Source organism: Mytilus californianus, unplaced genomic scaffold (assembly GCF_021869535.1).
Source record: "Mytilus californianus isolate M0D057914Y unplaced genomic scaffold, xbMytCali1.0.p SCAF_5, whole genome shotgun sequence".
In the NCBI taxonomy this organism is placed as follows: domain Eukaryota; kingdom Metazoa; phylum Mollusca; class Bivalvia; order Mytilida; family Mytilidae; genus Mytilus; species Mytilus californianus.
Genome location: NW_026262701.1, coordinates 8,802,628 through 8,816,052, shown reverse-complemented (window position 1 = coordinate 8,816,052; position 13,425 = coordinate 8,802,628). Strand labels below are relative to the sequence as shown.

Genomic DNA, 13,425 nt, shown 5'->3' with positions numbered 1-13,425 from the left:
TTCTAATCATACTTTTTCTCTTCCCTCTACTGGTATTTTTTTAACTTAATGTACAGGTTTATGAACTTTTTTTTATTCCATGATTTCAATGATGTGCTACATAAATGAACAAAAATGTGTCAGAGGTATCTTGGTTTACTTAATCTGTAACTCATCATTATACACTTGTAATCCAAAATTCACCTCAATATCCTCAAGTACACATGTTGTATTACAAAAATGTCTGAGGCCTACGGTCATTAAACTTTACTGAATACTCCTAGTACCAAATTTGTGCTCGGAACACCAAATCTAGCATTCTGATTGGTTCAATTCTGAGTCTGAATACAATATTGATACTCCAAATTTTTAGGACTCCAAATTTTTAGGACCTCAAACCTGACAACAGTTGAAAAATGTGTGATGTCAAAAGAAAGGAAATAGGGTGATACTTATAAGTCATTACAGCTAAGAAATGGGGACTCAGCAGAATAAATATTGTTCACTCTTATCAGAATTGTTTAATTGCACCAAAATACGTCTGTATTCACAACTGTTCTATTCAATATGTTAATAACAGTTCATGTAGTCAGTGAACAAAGAATGTTATTTGTGTGTATGGTGCTTGTTAATGTTATCACATTTTTGTGCTCAACAGTATTTTTATTGTTTTTTATGCAATTTTCAGAAATGCATCATTTAATATCAAATTTTATTTCCATTCACTATAGACTAATTTTCATTTCACCTTCCTGCATATAAACCCCTTCATAATCGTCTATTTCTGTAATGTATTGATTTTCACCAGTATTAATGCTTACCAGATGACTGTGATAAAGATCTGTCCTGGGGTAACATATTATCTGGTGATGTTCTATCCAGGCTGGAAGATCCTGATATGTCATAATCAAAATTCTGACGTTTTTCTACATAATTTGGCGAACCTATAATGAAAGTTCATATAATTAACAGTTATCTGAAAAACTGTCGTAGTACTTCTCTTCATGGTCTCAATTTTTGTGGTTCATGAAAATAAAGGAGAGTTCATGTTTTAAGATAAACACTTTCAGAATCATTGGAAAATAAGTACTTTATTGGTTAACAGATTATGTTGCTGAAGAGTGTCAATCAGTGAAATTGACCCCAAAGTCCTCTTTTCACATTCAGAATATATGACATTTTTTTAGCTCTAATCAGTCATATTCTTAATGTACCAAGGGAACATGAAATCATGTTGTTTTCGTGCCTTTAAGTAATGAAAACTGCTTTAAATGCTAGAATGATAATGTCTTTTTTTATTGTTTCATTTTTTAAAAGACACTTTAGATGGTCACGTGCACAGTTAGAACAATTATTTCGTTATTGTTAAAATGTTCTATCATATACTTGTTTTCACGTCCCATTAGATGGTTGTGTGCTCAATGTTTTTTGCCAAGTTATCTTTCGTTAGCTGCAGATCTACATGACATATATATTCTCATTTTTGTTCTATAATCTTATGGTTACTTTTTGCTACTGCAATCTTTCCACATTGACCTCAGTGTTTTGTTAAGTGTTATAAAAGAATATTCTTGTATTGATTCATTGATTGATGATTGCCTCAGTCGCATCAGTGCAAAAAGGTTATATCATAGTAATATTCTTGTGATTATTGTTTTACGTCTCATCAGCACAAAAAGCCTATATCACAGCGATAGTCTTGTGATGATTCTCTTATGCCTCATCAGCACAAAAAGCCTATATCACAGCGATAGTCTTGTGATGATTCTCTTATGCCTCATCAGCACAAAAAGCCTATATCACAGCGATAGTCTTGTGATGATTCTCTTATGCCTCATCAGCACAAAAAGCCTATATCACAGCGATAGTCTTGTGATGATTCTCTTATGCCTCATCAGCACAAAAATCCTATATCACAGAGATAGTCTTGTGATGATTCTCTTACGGCTCATCAGCACAAAAAGCCTATATCACAGCGATAGTCTTGTGATGATTCTCTTACGGCTCATCAGCACAAAAAGCCTATATCACAGCGATAGTCTTGTGATGATTCTCTTATGCCTCATCAGCACAAAAAGCCTATATCACAGCGATAGTCTTGTGATGTATTTCCACTGTTAACAATACTTACTATTTATACCAGGTTCATGTCTGTTGTTATGTTTTTGAGTGGTTGTGGTAGTCTTGGTAACTAACATTCCACTTGGAGATTTAGCCTGTGTTACTTCTATAGTTCTTTTTGGGGAAATCTGATTTTTGGGAGTTGAATAGTTGTAGGCCTCAGCTTCTAATGGGTCCAACACCAGAAACTACAAAAATAAACAAATTATACTTGCTAGTTCTGAGAGAGAGAGAAAACAACACTGAAAAAACAACAAACTGGAATTTTTCTATCTGAGAAGACTTATATTTGAAAGTGGAATTGTTTCCACATTTACAATCCGCTGTCATTAGTCTCACTGATAATCTCATCAAATTATCATGATGGTATTAAGATATTTAATACATAAAATATTTTGTTTTTATTGGAGTACTCAGCACTCCCACTGGGACAAAAAATGCACAAAATGTGTTGTCAAGTATACCCTTATTATTGTACATCATGACCAAATGAGAAGTATCTCCGTAGAAAATCTGCTGACATCATACAACTCAAAACTGTCAGATCCTTGTAAGTGAGGTATCTGTATATAAATCAGAATAAATATTATCAATCTCCTTATCAAATATATAAAGATGATAGAAAATTTGGATAGAAATAGAAAGAAGGAAGAACGGAACATTTTAAACATAAAACATAAAAGTAAAATTCTTTTGAAAAATTAATTCTATAACTCAAGATTTGTTTGTCTTACAACATACATGACATACAATCTACGTTTAAATAAAACAATAATAATCATGATCATAGCACAAATATCAACACATATAAATCCTCTAATTATAAAATGTTACTACATCATCAAATTCAAACTCAAAAAGATATCATCAGCTCAAAAGTCAGGATATTAACAAGATTTATAACAAACCTTTATCAAATTCTCCATTGATAAATTAAGGAATTATTTAGAAACTAAGGTTCTGAATCCCTCATTCAAAGTTGACCTAAGATTGATTTGGCCATTATATTTTTTGTCTCTTTAGGACAAATAGCTCTTGATGTGTTGAAGTATTTATTATCCCTGGTTTTTAATTTTTTTGGTGTGAGAGTTCTGGATGAAGGTAAATCCCTGAACGAGCTTGGACCCATAAAATTTATCATGTGTCTTTTTCATTCACTATTAAAAACTACTAGAAACATTTCAAATTCTAACTATTTTTAAAAACATAGTACAGTGAGAAATGCAGGCAATTTTATAAATATGTCATGCTAAAACAAAACTTAACAGATGACATACAGCATATCTCAATATCTATAATTGTTAAATGTGTGTTGCTGGGTTGATGTCTGACTGATGTTTCTCCCCACATCATTTGTGAAAAAAATAAGATCTTTAAAATCTTTTATTCAGAAAATACAAAATAAAAATATCCTATATATAAAATATTCTTTATTTGGAGCATCTGGCATTAAAGGCAGATCTTTGATGGTTTGTTGAATTCATTCACTTTTCTATGTAGACTTTGACGATATAGAGCTGAAATAATATATTGACACTTGGCTACTGTTGAAGACTGTTTATTACCCTCTAAATATAAATCTATTACCCTCTAAATATAACTTTTTTTGTTTTTAATTTGGTCTTTCAATTAGGTTGCTGTCTCATTGACATATATATGTATTCTATTCTCCTTAAATTCAAATCATAAATTGTTGCTGTTCAAAACATTTTTAATCAGCTTTAAAAAATAATTATTTCATACAATCATGGCAATATTTCATATCTAATTTCAATATTGTCCTTTACAGCATATAAATACCTTAATTTCAAATGGACAAGATTAATATTGATGGTCATAAAAACAATACTAATAAACATAAAACAACCTGATTTACAAAGCAGGGATCTACAAGGAAACAAACTTGTTAGTGTGTGAAGATCCCATGCATGGTGCGTCTCACTTTGACATGGCAAGCAAACTATGTACAGATCTATCAGTCCATTATCATTGACAAGAATTCGTAATTTATTTCTAATGAAATAAAATTTAAAAATTTAAATCATGAAATTTACAGTCTTCTTTTCCTCAATGCCAAATTTATTTCATATATTTTACAAAAACCAACAATAAAATCCATTTTCTTGTCATTGATGCTACAAAACAACAATAGAAACATTGAAATTGGTTGTCATGACAACTCACCTGTATGTAGATTGCTTGCTATTTACAAAGCTATTTTAGACACACTGGACACAAAAACTTTTCTACACTATTACACACACATCAAACAGAAAGGAGGTGTCTTAGGCCGCCAAACTGTGGAACTGAAACCGCAGAAATGATGGGATTACAACAAAGGGAAATAACTATTGATAACAACAAATAAAAGTATAAGAGTTTACTGTAAAAATCAAATCTTTGCAAATACAAAAAGTTTTAAGAAGAAAGAAGATTATTCCAAGAAAAAATATACATAAATATGATCAATGTCACAAAAAAACAAGTAGAAATTACATAACAAAATCTGGATTATCAGATCATTTTATGCATGCAATTGAATACTAAAATACAAATATACAAAAAAAAATAATACTCAAAGCCGAAATAAAGAATGAAAATAGATTTAGAGATAAAGCTTGTACGTGTGATTGTGTGTTTGTTCCTTTCAGATTCATGAAATATAAACCCATTAAAACACTTATTTTTATACATTGTATTATAAAAACTTACAAAATTTCAATAAAAAAGAATAAATGAAATTACAACAAATATATATTTACAACAAAAAAATGATATTGTAATACAAATTAAAGGGCAGAAAAGAAACAGGTCAAATAAAATTACTCCCAACGAAAAGGCTCATTTTGGACCTAGCTTTTAATATAAAACTTATGGATCAACCGAAGGAATTGCATATCAATAAATGTTATTAGTTTGTACTTTCACAATCTTGGAGTGAATAAAGGATATTTCACAAATTCAGGGCAAAAAAACGATACGATCAAATTTTAAATACAGTCAAACCTACATAAAAAGGTCACTTTTTGGACCAGATAAAAATTCCTAAACTGACCTTATAAGAGAGGCAGCAGTACAAGAATAGAATAACCTGATTAGGCAGATTTTCTCTATATAGAACTGACCTTTATAGTGGGTATGACTGTATATATTTGGTTAAATTAACCTCTTTTTTATCATAGTAGTTAATGAAAATAAACCACTTCATCAGCAATGTAAAACCTATTAAATCACACAGAAATTTAACAAGGGAGAAAACTGTACATACCTCCACAGTTATGGAGCCGGACACAATATCATTTCCTCTTTCAGGGCGTCCCTGCAATGATATGATCTGGCGACTGCTTGGATTTCTCTTCAACTCATCATAGTATACAACTGCCTCTCCAAGAAAATTCTCTACAAAAGGCCACATAGTTAGCCATACATATAAATGAATGAATGGCTCAGAAATCAGAATAGATAAAAAATATTGTCCTAAAACTGTGATTTACCACTGTTGGAGCAAGTACAGGAACTGCTTACCTTCCCTGAGAATGAGAGTTTACCAGTGCTTTTTGTTGGGTTCATGTTGATACATTTCTGTTTTCTGTTTAGGGTTTTGTGGACCATTTTCATTTTGACTGTTTCTTTTGCCCATGGTGTTATCTGTATTCCCATGACTTATAATTGTCTTTTCCTCTTTGTATTTTATTTTTTTACTTAAAGGTATCTTAAACAATGTAATACAATTTTCAAATCTGCCAATATAATGCAAAAGCTTTAAATGAACTGTCCCATGTCAGGAGATTGTAATTCAGTGTTTGTCGTTTGTAGCTGTATATCATATTTGTTTATTGTCATTATTTTTAGGCTGTTACTTTTCTCATTTGAATTGTTTTACATTTGTCATTTCGGGGCCCTTTATAGCTGACTTTGCGGTATGGGTTTTGCTCATTGTTGAAGGCCGTAAAGTGGACCTATAGTTGTTAACTTCTATGTCATTTGGTCTCTGGTGGAGAGTTGTCTCATTGACAATTATACCACATCTTCATATTTTTATAGGTCCTTGTGGTGTAAAGTAATTTTTTATATGAAGTTGGTTTTTATGGTGTAAAGTCATTTTCTATATGAAATTAGTTTTTGAGGTGTAAAGTCACATTCTATATGAAGTTGTTTCTTGTGATGCAAAGTCATTTTTATACAAAAATTGGTTGTCACTTCCTATAAAAAGTTGTTTTTTGTGGTGTTAAGTCACTTTCTATAAAAAGTAGGTTGTTGTGGTGTTGAGTTGTTTCCTATATGAAGTTGTTTTTGTGGTGTAAAGAATCTTTCTGTAAGAAGTTGGTTTTTGTGCCATAAAATCACTTTTTATACAAAGTTGGTTTCTATAGTGTTAAGTTTGTGTGGGGTAATCACTTTTAATATTAAGTTGGTTGTCACTTCCTATTTGAAGTTGTTTTACGTGGTTGTGGATGTTAAGTTGGTTTTTGTGGTGAAAATTACTTTCTATAAGATGTTAGCTTTAGTGATGCAAAGTCACTTTCTATATGAAGTTGGTCTTAGTGGTATTAAGTCAATTTTTATATGAAGTTGTGAACTGTTACAGAACTGCTACTGCTAGTATACAAACTATCCTTTAAAGAACATATGTTATCAACTGAACATTTTCATCGTGATCCCGTTGACGATGATAACCGTCCATTGAGTAACTTACTCTGCGTAAATCATAATGTTGTTTGTTTAAATTGTATTCTACTCGTCTTTGCTTTGTTATATACTCTCCAATAGGAGGCTAAAAATTATAAAGCTATCATTTATATATGTGAACAAAAATTGTACCACCAACTTACAGGGAGTACATGATAAATATAGAATAAAGGACTTATTGTTTTTGATACTGACTTTATCATGGTAAAATATCAGGTGAACCCTAAGGTCTATGAATAACTGTCTATACATGGACAATGAAACCACATCTCCTTAATTCTTATATGATTGTCCCACAAAAAATGTCTAAAATGTGTTTATTTCATTTTTTTTTCTAGATTATCTCATGTGATAGCGGTACCTTTTTTATCACTATTTATGCGTTGCATCTAAATATGAATTGTAACACTTAATAGTTACTGAACAGGTTAAACAAATGCTTCTCAAGAAACAGAAAAAGAAGACAACTTGGAACAGCACCAGACTATTTATAAATAAATACAAGTATTTGATTCACCAAAAAACCTTGCGCTTTTCTGTGAAAAAAAATCATGTGCTATTTTGAGAATGAAAGGGGAAGTAAATCCTTACGCAGTGCACTCCTGCATGTCAATTGCGAATTGACCCAATAATTTTTTTATCACGACCAGTCCACTGATACTGACATTATCAGCAAGTCCACATCAAAGGAAATATGCACAATTTACCAACAAACTTTACTATATGTACAAGTAGATCATGTGCACCTTTCTATAGGGTAGTGGTAGTAAGATTTGAAGGCTTTGATGTCAATTATTACAGATTTTTTATGTGTCCTTCATTCTTAAATTCATGTTTTCAGACTTTCAGTTAGTATTTTTTTCATGCATACCACAATTCAGACAATCACATTACAACTGATTTGAGTTGTTTTTGTGAAATATCATGAGGAGGTTTCTCTTTCATAGTCTTGATCTGCTTTTAAAAGATTTTCTCTTTTTTCATCACTGCAATATAGTATTATAAAAATTTATATGTATGATATTTATGGGATGTAGGATATCATGTTCACTGACTACCTAACAATGCACAGATGGCATTGACGAGAACAAGCTATACATATATAACATATGAAAATAAGGAGATGTGGTATGTCTACAAATCAGACAACTATCCACAAAAAGATACCAGTCACCATATAGTAGAAAAACAAAGGATGTGAGGTATCCTTCAATGTATAGCTATATGTATATGTATAGGTATTTAACTTTTTTTTGCATACAATCTTAGTACAAGTCTGTACATTGTTAGGTTATTAAAATACAAGTCATTTTCTATTCTAAAGTATCTATGTTAATGAACCTTAATAAAAATAGCAGCTAAACAAAAACACATAAATAAAATTTGTCCGCCATTTTACCATACCTGTTGATGGCTTACGTTTGTCTAGTACTTCAAACTTCAGCTGGCTGGAATTCTGATTAACATCACTAAAAAGAAAATCGTTCAACACAATGAATCTTGCTCTTTTCATTCCAGTCATTTTTCAATCATTTACAATTCTGGCTTAATTTATAAAAGTTCTCAACAATATACCTTGTAGATACTGTTCTAAAATCTTAATCTAATAGATCATTTGGTCAGTGCTTTGGAGTATGCCAAGTTAGAATTTCATCAAAATGCAGCATTTTCAAGTACACACGACATTAACGATCAATGAAAAAGAAAGATGTGTAAAAATATAGCATGTTGTATTAATCACAAAACATTTATGGTTTTGGCTTGGTACTACTGTAGTGTTGAATTTTTGTTTCCTTTTTTTGTTAAGTCGTTTAGATGATTATCATTTGTTTTGTCTTAAGCAGCACTTATTATAATTCAATTGACTTACAACAAAAACTGTTCATCCCAGAAAGGGTTAGCAGTACCTCTACATTCATTGGTGGAATAAGTCTGAGCAGGTGTGTCCAGGTAAACCAAACAAGTTGGGTCAACTTGTGCTGAAATCAGTAAAATTAAATCAAAATTAAAAGTTCTTTACCGCAAACCAGTAGTCATGTTATCTGGGAAGATAAATTATGATAGTACCATTATTGGGTACCATTTGTGGTTCAAGGACATTAAATATATTGAAGACGTAGTTTCTTCTCTTCTATATTTTTCAAACACTCATTAGAAAAGTAGAGACATGGGATATATATACATGACATTAAACAAGCATGAAATACTAAAAAACCACAAAAGCTATTTCTCTGTCTAAATCTTAATGTCTGTCCAAATTAAATGCCATAAAAATGAAAAGGGAATGTGTCCATAGGACAGATGATGCCCCCGCTTGCATATAATGTTATAAAGGGACATAACTCTAGAAGGGTGAGACTGACTCTACCCAAATTTGTACTTGATCTGAGTTTTATGGTAATAAGCATTGTGTATAGGTTTCATAACATTTGGTTGAGGCAAACTAAAGTAAGAGAATGGAAACGAAAATTTCAGCAATTTTTCCATTTGTAAAGGGGCATAACTCTAGAACAGCAAAAGTGACCCCACCAAAATTCTAACTGGATCTGTATTTTGCAGTAATAAGCATTGTGTATATGTTTCATAACATTTGGTTGAGGCAACCTAAAGTTAGAGAACGGAAACGAAAATTCATCAATTTTTCCATTTGTAAAGGGGCATAACTCTAAAACGGTACAAGTGACAACACCAAAATTCAAACTAGATCTGTGTTTTGTGGTAATAAGCATTGCGTGTAAGTTTCATAACATTTGGTTGAGACAAACTAAAGTTAGAGAATGCTGAATTTTTCCATTTGTAAAGGGGCATAACTCTTGAAACGATAAAAGTTAGTTAACAGAAACAAAAATTCAGCAACTAAAATTAGAGAACTGAAACCAATTTTGGGATGTACGGACGTACGTACCTACAGACGGACAAGAGTAAACTTAATGCCCCCTCTGCTAAGGCAGGGGCATAAAAATCATTTGAAACTAGCTTCATGCCATTTAAAAAGCTTACTATGAAATAGTTATGTGTAAGCACTGCTTTTCACTATTAGAAAATTGAATAGTGACCTCCCCTGTTCTAAAATAACAAGAAACAGGATCTAAATATTTGAATGAATCAGTTAAGTGAATGATAGGTATACAACATATTAGTGGGACTGACTTATGGATCACATCATCACAAAATGTGTCAAAAACCCTTTCAGAACATAATATAATCTGAAAATTGGTAAGGTTCCCACCTACCCAACTTTTAAGGGATGGAGTTTTGGAGACATCAATGCAAAATTCTTTCTCCAAATAAAGATGCAAATTATGGTACCTTATTTTGAAACTGTATTATGTGCAATTTTATGTTAAAAGTTTTTTCCATTTGGACTCATTGTTTCCAATTTGATGATTCTTTGCGAAGGGAAACAATTAAAATTTACATTATATTGTGTCATGTACTTTTTGAAACTTTTACATGTATTCAGTACTCAAATTGTTGAAAAAGGGGCAAAAAAGTGAGATTAAAATTTGCAATTTCAATAAATGCTGCATTAAATAGAACTATCAAATTGTAAAATGCAAGTTTTTATTTTTGCAAAACCTATTCCATTGCAATGTTTTCCTAGCTGTATATAAACAATTTTTTTTAAATATTTTCAAAAATCTTTATCTATGTCAAGGTTTTTGATTATACCTTGAGTTATCAAATCTTAACAACAAAAATATCTACTTGAAATAAATAAGGACATAATATTCAAATAGTGATAAATAAGATGAATAATTGATAAAAATCTATATTTCGCAATTCCCAAGGTATATACAGCTTAATCCCATTTAAACTAGCTGTCACACTTATAAAGACTTGTATATCGTTGATACAACCCATTCAACTGAGCAAACTTTGTTTTAAAATAGATCTAGTAAATCCTATTGATTTCAGCATACAATTCATATCATATTGATCTGCAGATTTTTAATAATTTTTATCTAAGTTTCTTATAATGGTATTAAGTCAATAATATATCATATGTCTTAAGCAGATACATCTACATTAATTGATTTTATATTATCATTAACACCATCAATGCCATGTAATTCAATTGGATATCCTACATTTATCATGCTTTACCATGAAATAAGGTTAATTGATGAAAGACCCCAAGGGATCCTCAATTGTTGAAAGCTATCATTTTGCATTAACCATAATAGCATGGTGTAAAATAAAAGAGTTAGCAAAAATACATAAGGTAAATTCAACTAGAGGCTCTAAAGAGCCTGTGTCGCTCACCTTGGTCTATGTGCATTTCAAACAAAGGACACTCTCCAACATTGTAGAAGAGAATAGACTTCATGACAAAATCTCTATTTTGTTAATCATGTATTACTGATCTTTTAGTCTGTTTAGTTTCTCTCTATCTTCTTTAGTTTTTGCTCAAAACACAAAAGAGGGTAAAAAAAATCCTCATTTAAGGGCAATCTCCTATGAAGAGTGACAGTCGACTAACTATATAGGCAAAATTTGACTTTTTAATAGATCGTGCCTTGCTGATCATTTTTGTGATTTAAAGTGTTTATTTATCTATTATAATTAAAATCATATAAGGTATAACGGAAATAAAATGTTTTTCTCTCTAAATATCATAGTTTTCATGATTATATGATTATAGGCAGAAATGAAAAAAATGGTAAAATTTGTCATTTATGGGCAATAACTCCTATAAGAATTTGTCCAACAGTTTTGACGTATATGGACAATTGGTAGAGCTAATTATTCTGAACATTTTTGCTCCTTTCAGATTTTCTCTATTTATAACGGTTCAAAAAATAATAGACAAAACTTGCATTTTACCCCTATGTTCTATTTTTAGCCATGTCGGCCATGTTGGTTGGTAGGCCGGGTCATCAGACACATTTTTTAAACAAGATACCCTAATGATGATTGTGGCCAAGTTTGGTTAAATATGTCTCAGTAGTTTCAGTGGAGAAGATTTTTGTAAAAGATTACAAAAATTTACAAAAAATTGTTAAAAATTGACTATAAAGGGCAATAACTCCTTAAGGGGTCTATTGACCATTTTGGTCATGTTGACTTATTTGTAGATCTTACTTTGCTGTACATTATTGCTGTTTACAGTTTATCTATATCTATAATAATATTGAGGATAATAACCAAAAACTGCAAAATTTCCTCAAAATTACCAATTCAGGTGCAGCAACCCAAAAACAGGTTGTCTGATTTGTCTGAGAATTTAAGAGCAGATATATCTAGACCTGATGAACAATTTTACCCCAAGTCAGATTTGCTCTAAATGCTTTGGTTTCAGAGATATAAGCCAAAATCTACATTTTACCCCTATGTTCAAATTTTAGCCATGGCGGCCATCTTGGTTGGCAGGCCGGGTCACCGGACACATTTTTAAAACTAGATACCCCAATGATGATTGTGGCCAAATTTGGTTAAATTTGGCCCAGTAGTTTCAGAGAAGATTTTTGTAAAAGTTAACGGACGACGACGGACGACAGATGCCAAGTGAGGAGAAAAGCTCACTTGGCCCATTGGGCCAGGTGAGCTTAAAATAGGGGAAGTCCATAAAATTGACAAAACCAAAAGCTCAACTATTATCAACCAACAGAATGAATGGAATTTTCCTGAATTGGTACAGGAATTTTCCAAAGAAAATGGTGGGTTAAAGATTTACCCAATCAAGCTAACACCCTCATAGGTGTATCTAAAACAGGGGTTTTAACTCCATAACATTGAAAACTATTTTATCAATTCAAGTTCCATAAACTAGGAATGTTTGAATAACTTGTCAGATTATCTTTGATCCAAGAATACTGTTAACAAACTTAATTTCATGGATACTTTTTTTCTTATTCATCCATGTCAAGTAGACTTCACCATGATTTATTTTGGCAATGTTCTATCATTGTTGATGTATTCATACGAGAGAATATGAAACTTTAACATATTTGCAAAGTTTTATATTTGCCTTATATTTCTACCTGCAAAAGTCATGTAACATTGTGGTAATGAATTGCTAGTGAAAGTTAGTTGGTTTACAGTAAAAGAATGATTACATACAACATCAATGTACATATATGTACTGGTACCCTGGATGTATTCTGAGGTACCTATATGATGTCATATGCTGCCTATAAACTAAAGTAGGGTTTACATTGAAAACCATCTTCAATGTGGTATATTCACTTCATATCAACTTTCAACAACAAACTTGTCATCTAACAACTATAACCCGTACTGGCCATCCGGAAATCACATTATAAAAACATTTTACAAACCTTTTGATCCAAGTCCACTTGCTTTGATTATTTTAACCAGTAACCTTTTGTCACCAGACATGGATCGCTGCACTCGCTGTTGTGGTGGAGCATGGAACTATAATGTAAACATGAATACTAACTAAGAAAAATGTAAAGGGACTTTACCAAACAAGCTGCATCTTAGGACTTGTTTATTGATTGATCATTGTCTGTCTTACCAAAATTTATTATTGATGGTGTGTTTAATGCACTTAAATGGAACTCATAGTTATCTGTGCACAATCCACTTCTAATGCAGTTTGTATTATAACACAAGAAAGTGTGAAATATAAAGCACATTATCATGGCATATTGTATTCTTTATCATTTCTTA

General features: G+C 31.4%; 1 protein-coding gene across 4 annotated transcripts in view; it reads right to left on the bottom strand.

Annotated features, from left to right (window-relative positions):
- The window catches only part of LOC127702730 (phospholipid transfer protein C2CD2L-like), a 51,238-nt gene that overhangs the window by 11,669 nt on the left and 26,144 nt on the right, over positions 1 to 13,425 (bottom strand). For all 4 annotated transcript variants that reach the window (XM_052207034.1, XM_052207036.1, XM_052207033.1 and 1 more), the window contains exons 6-11: positions 13,071 to 13,167; positions 8,660 to 8,768; positions 8,194 to 8,258; positions 5,369 to 5,499; positions 2,111 to 2,288; positions 801 to 923 (exon numbers count right to left, since the gene is read on the bottom strand). In XM_052207034.1, coding sequence (XP_052062994.1) covers positions 801 to 923; positions 2,111 to 2,288; positions 5,369 to 5,499; positions 8,194 to 8,258; positions 8,660 to 8,768; positions 13,071 to 13,167 — 703 coding nt within the window. The remainder of the gene's footprint in view (positions 1 to 800; positions 924 to 2,110; positions 2,289 to 5,368; positions 5,500 to 8,193; positions 8,259 to 8,659; positions 8,769 to 13,070; positions 13,168 to 13,425) is intronic.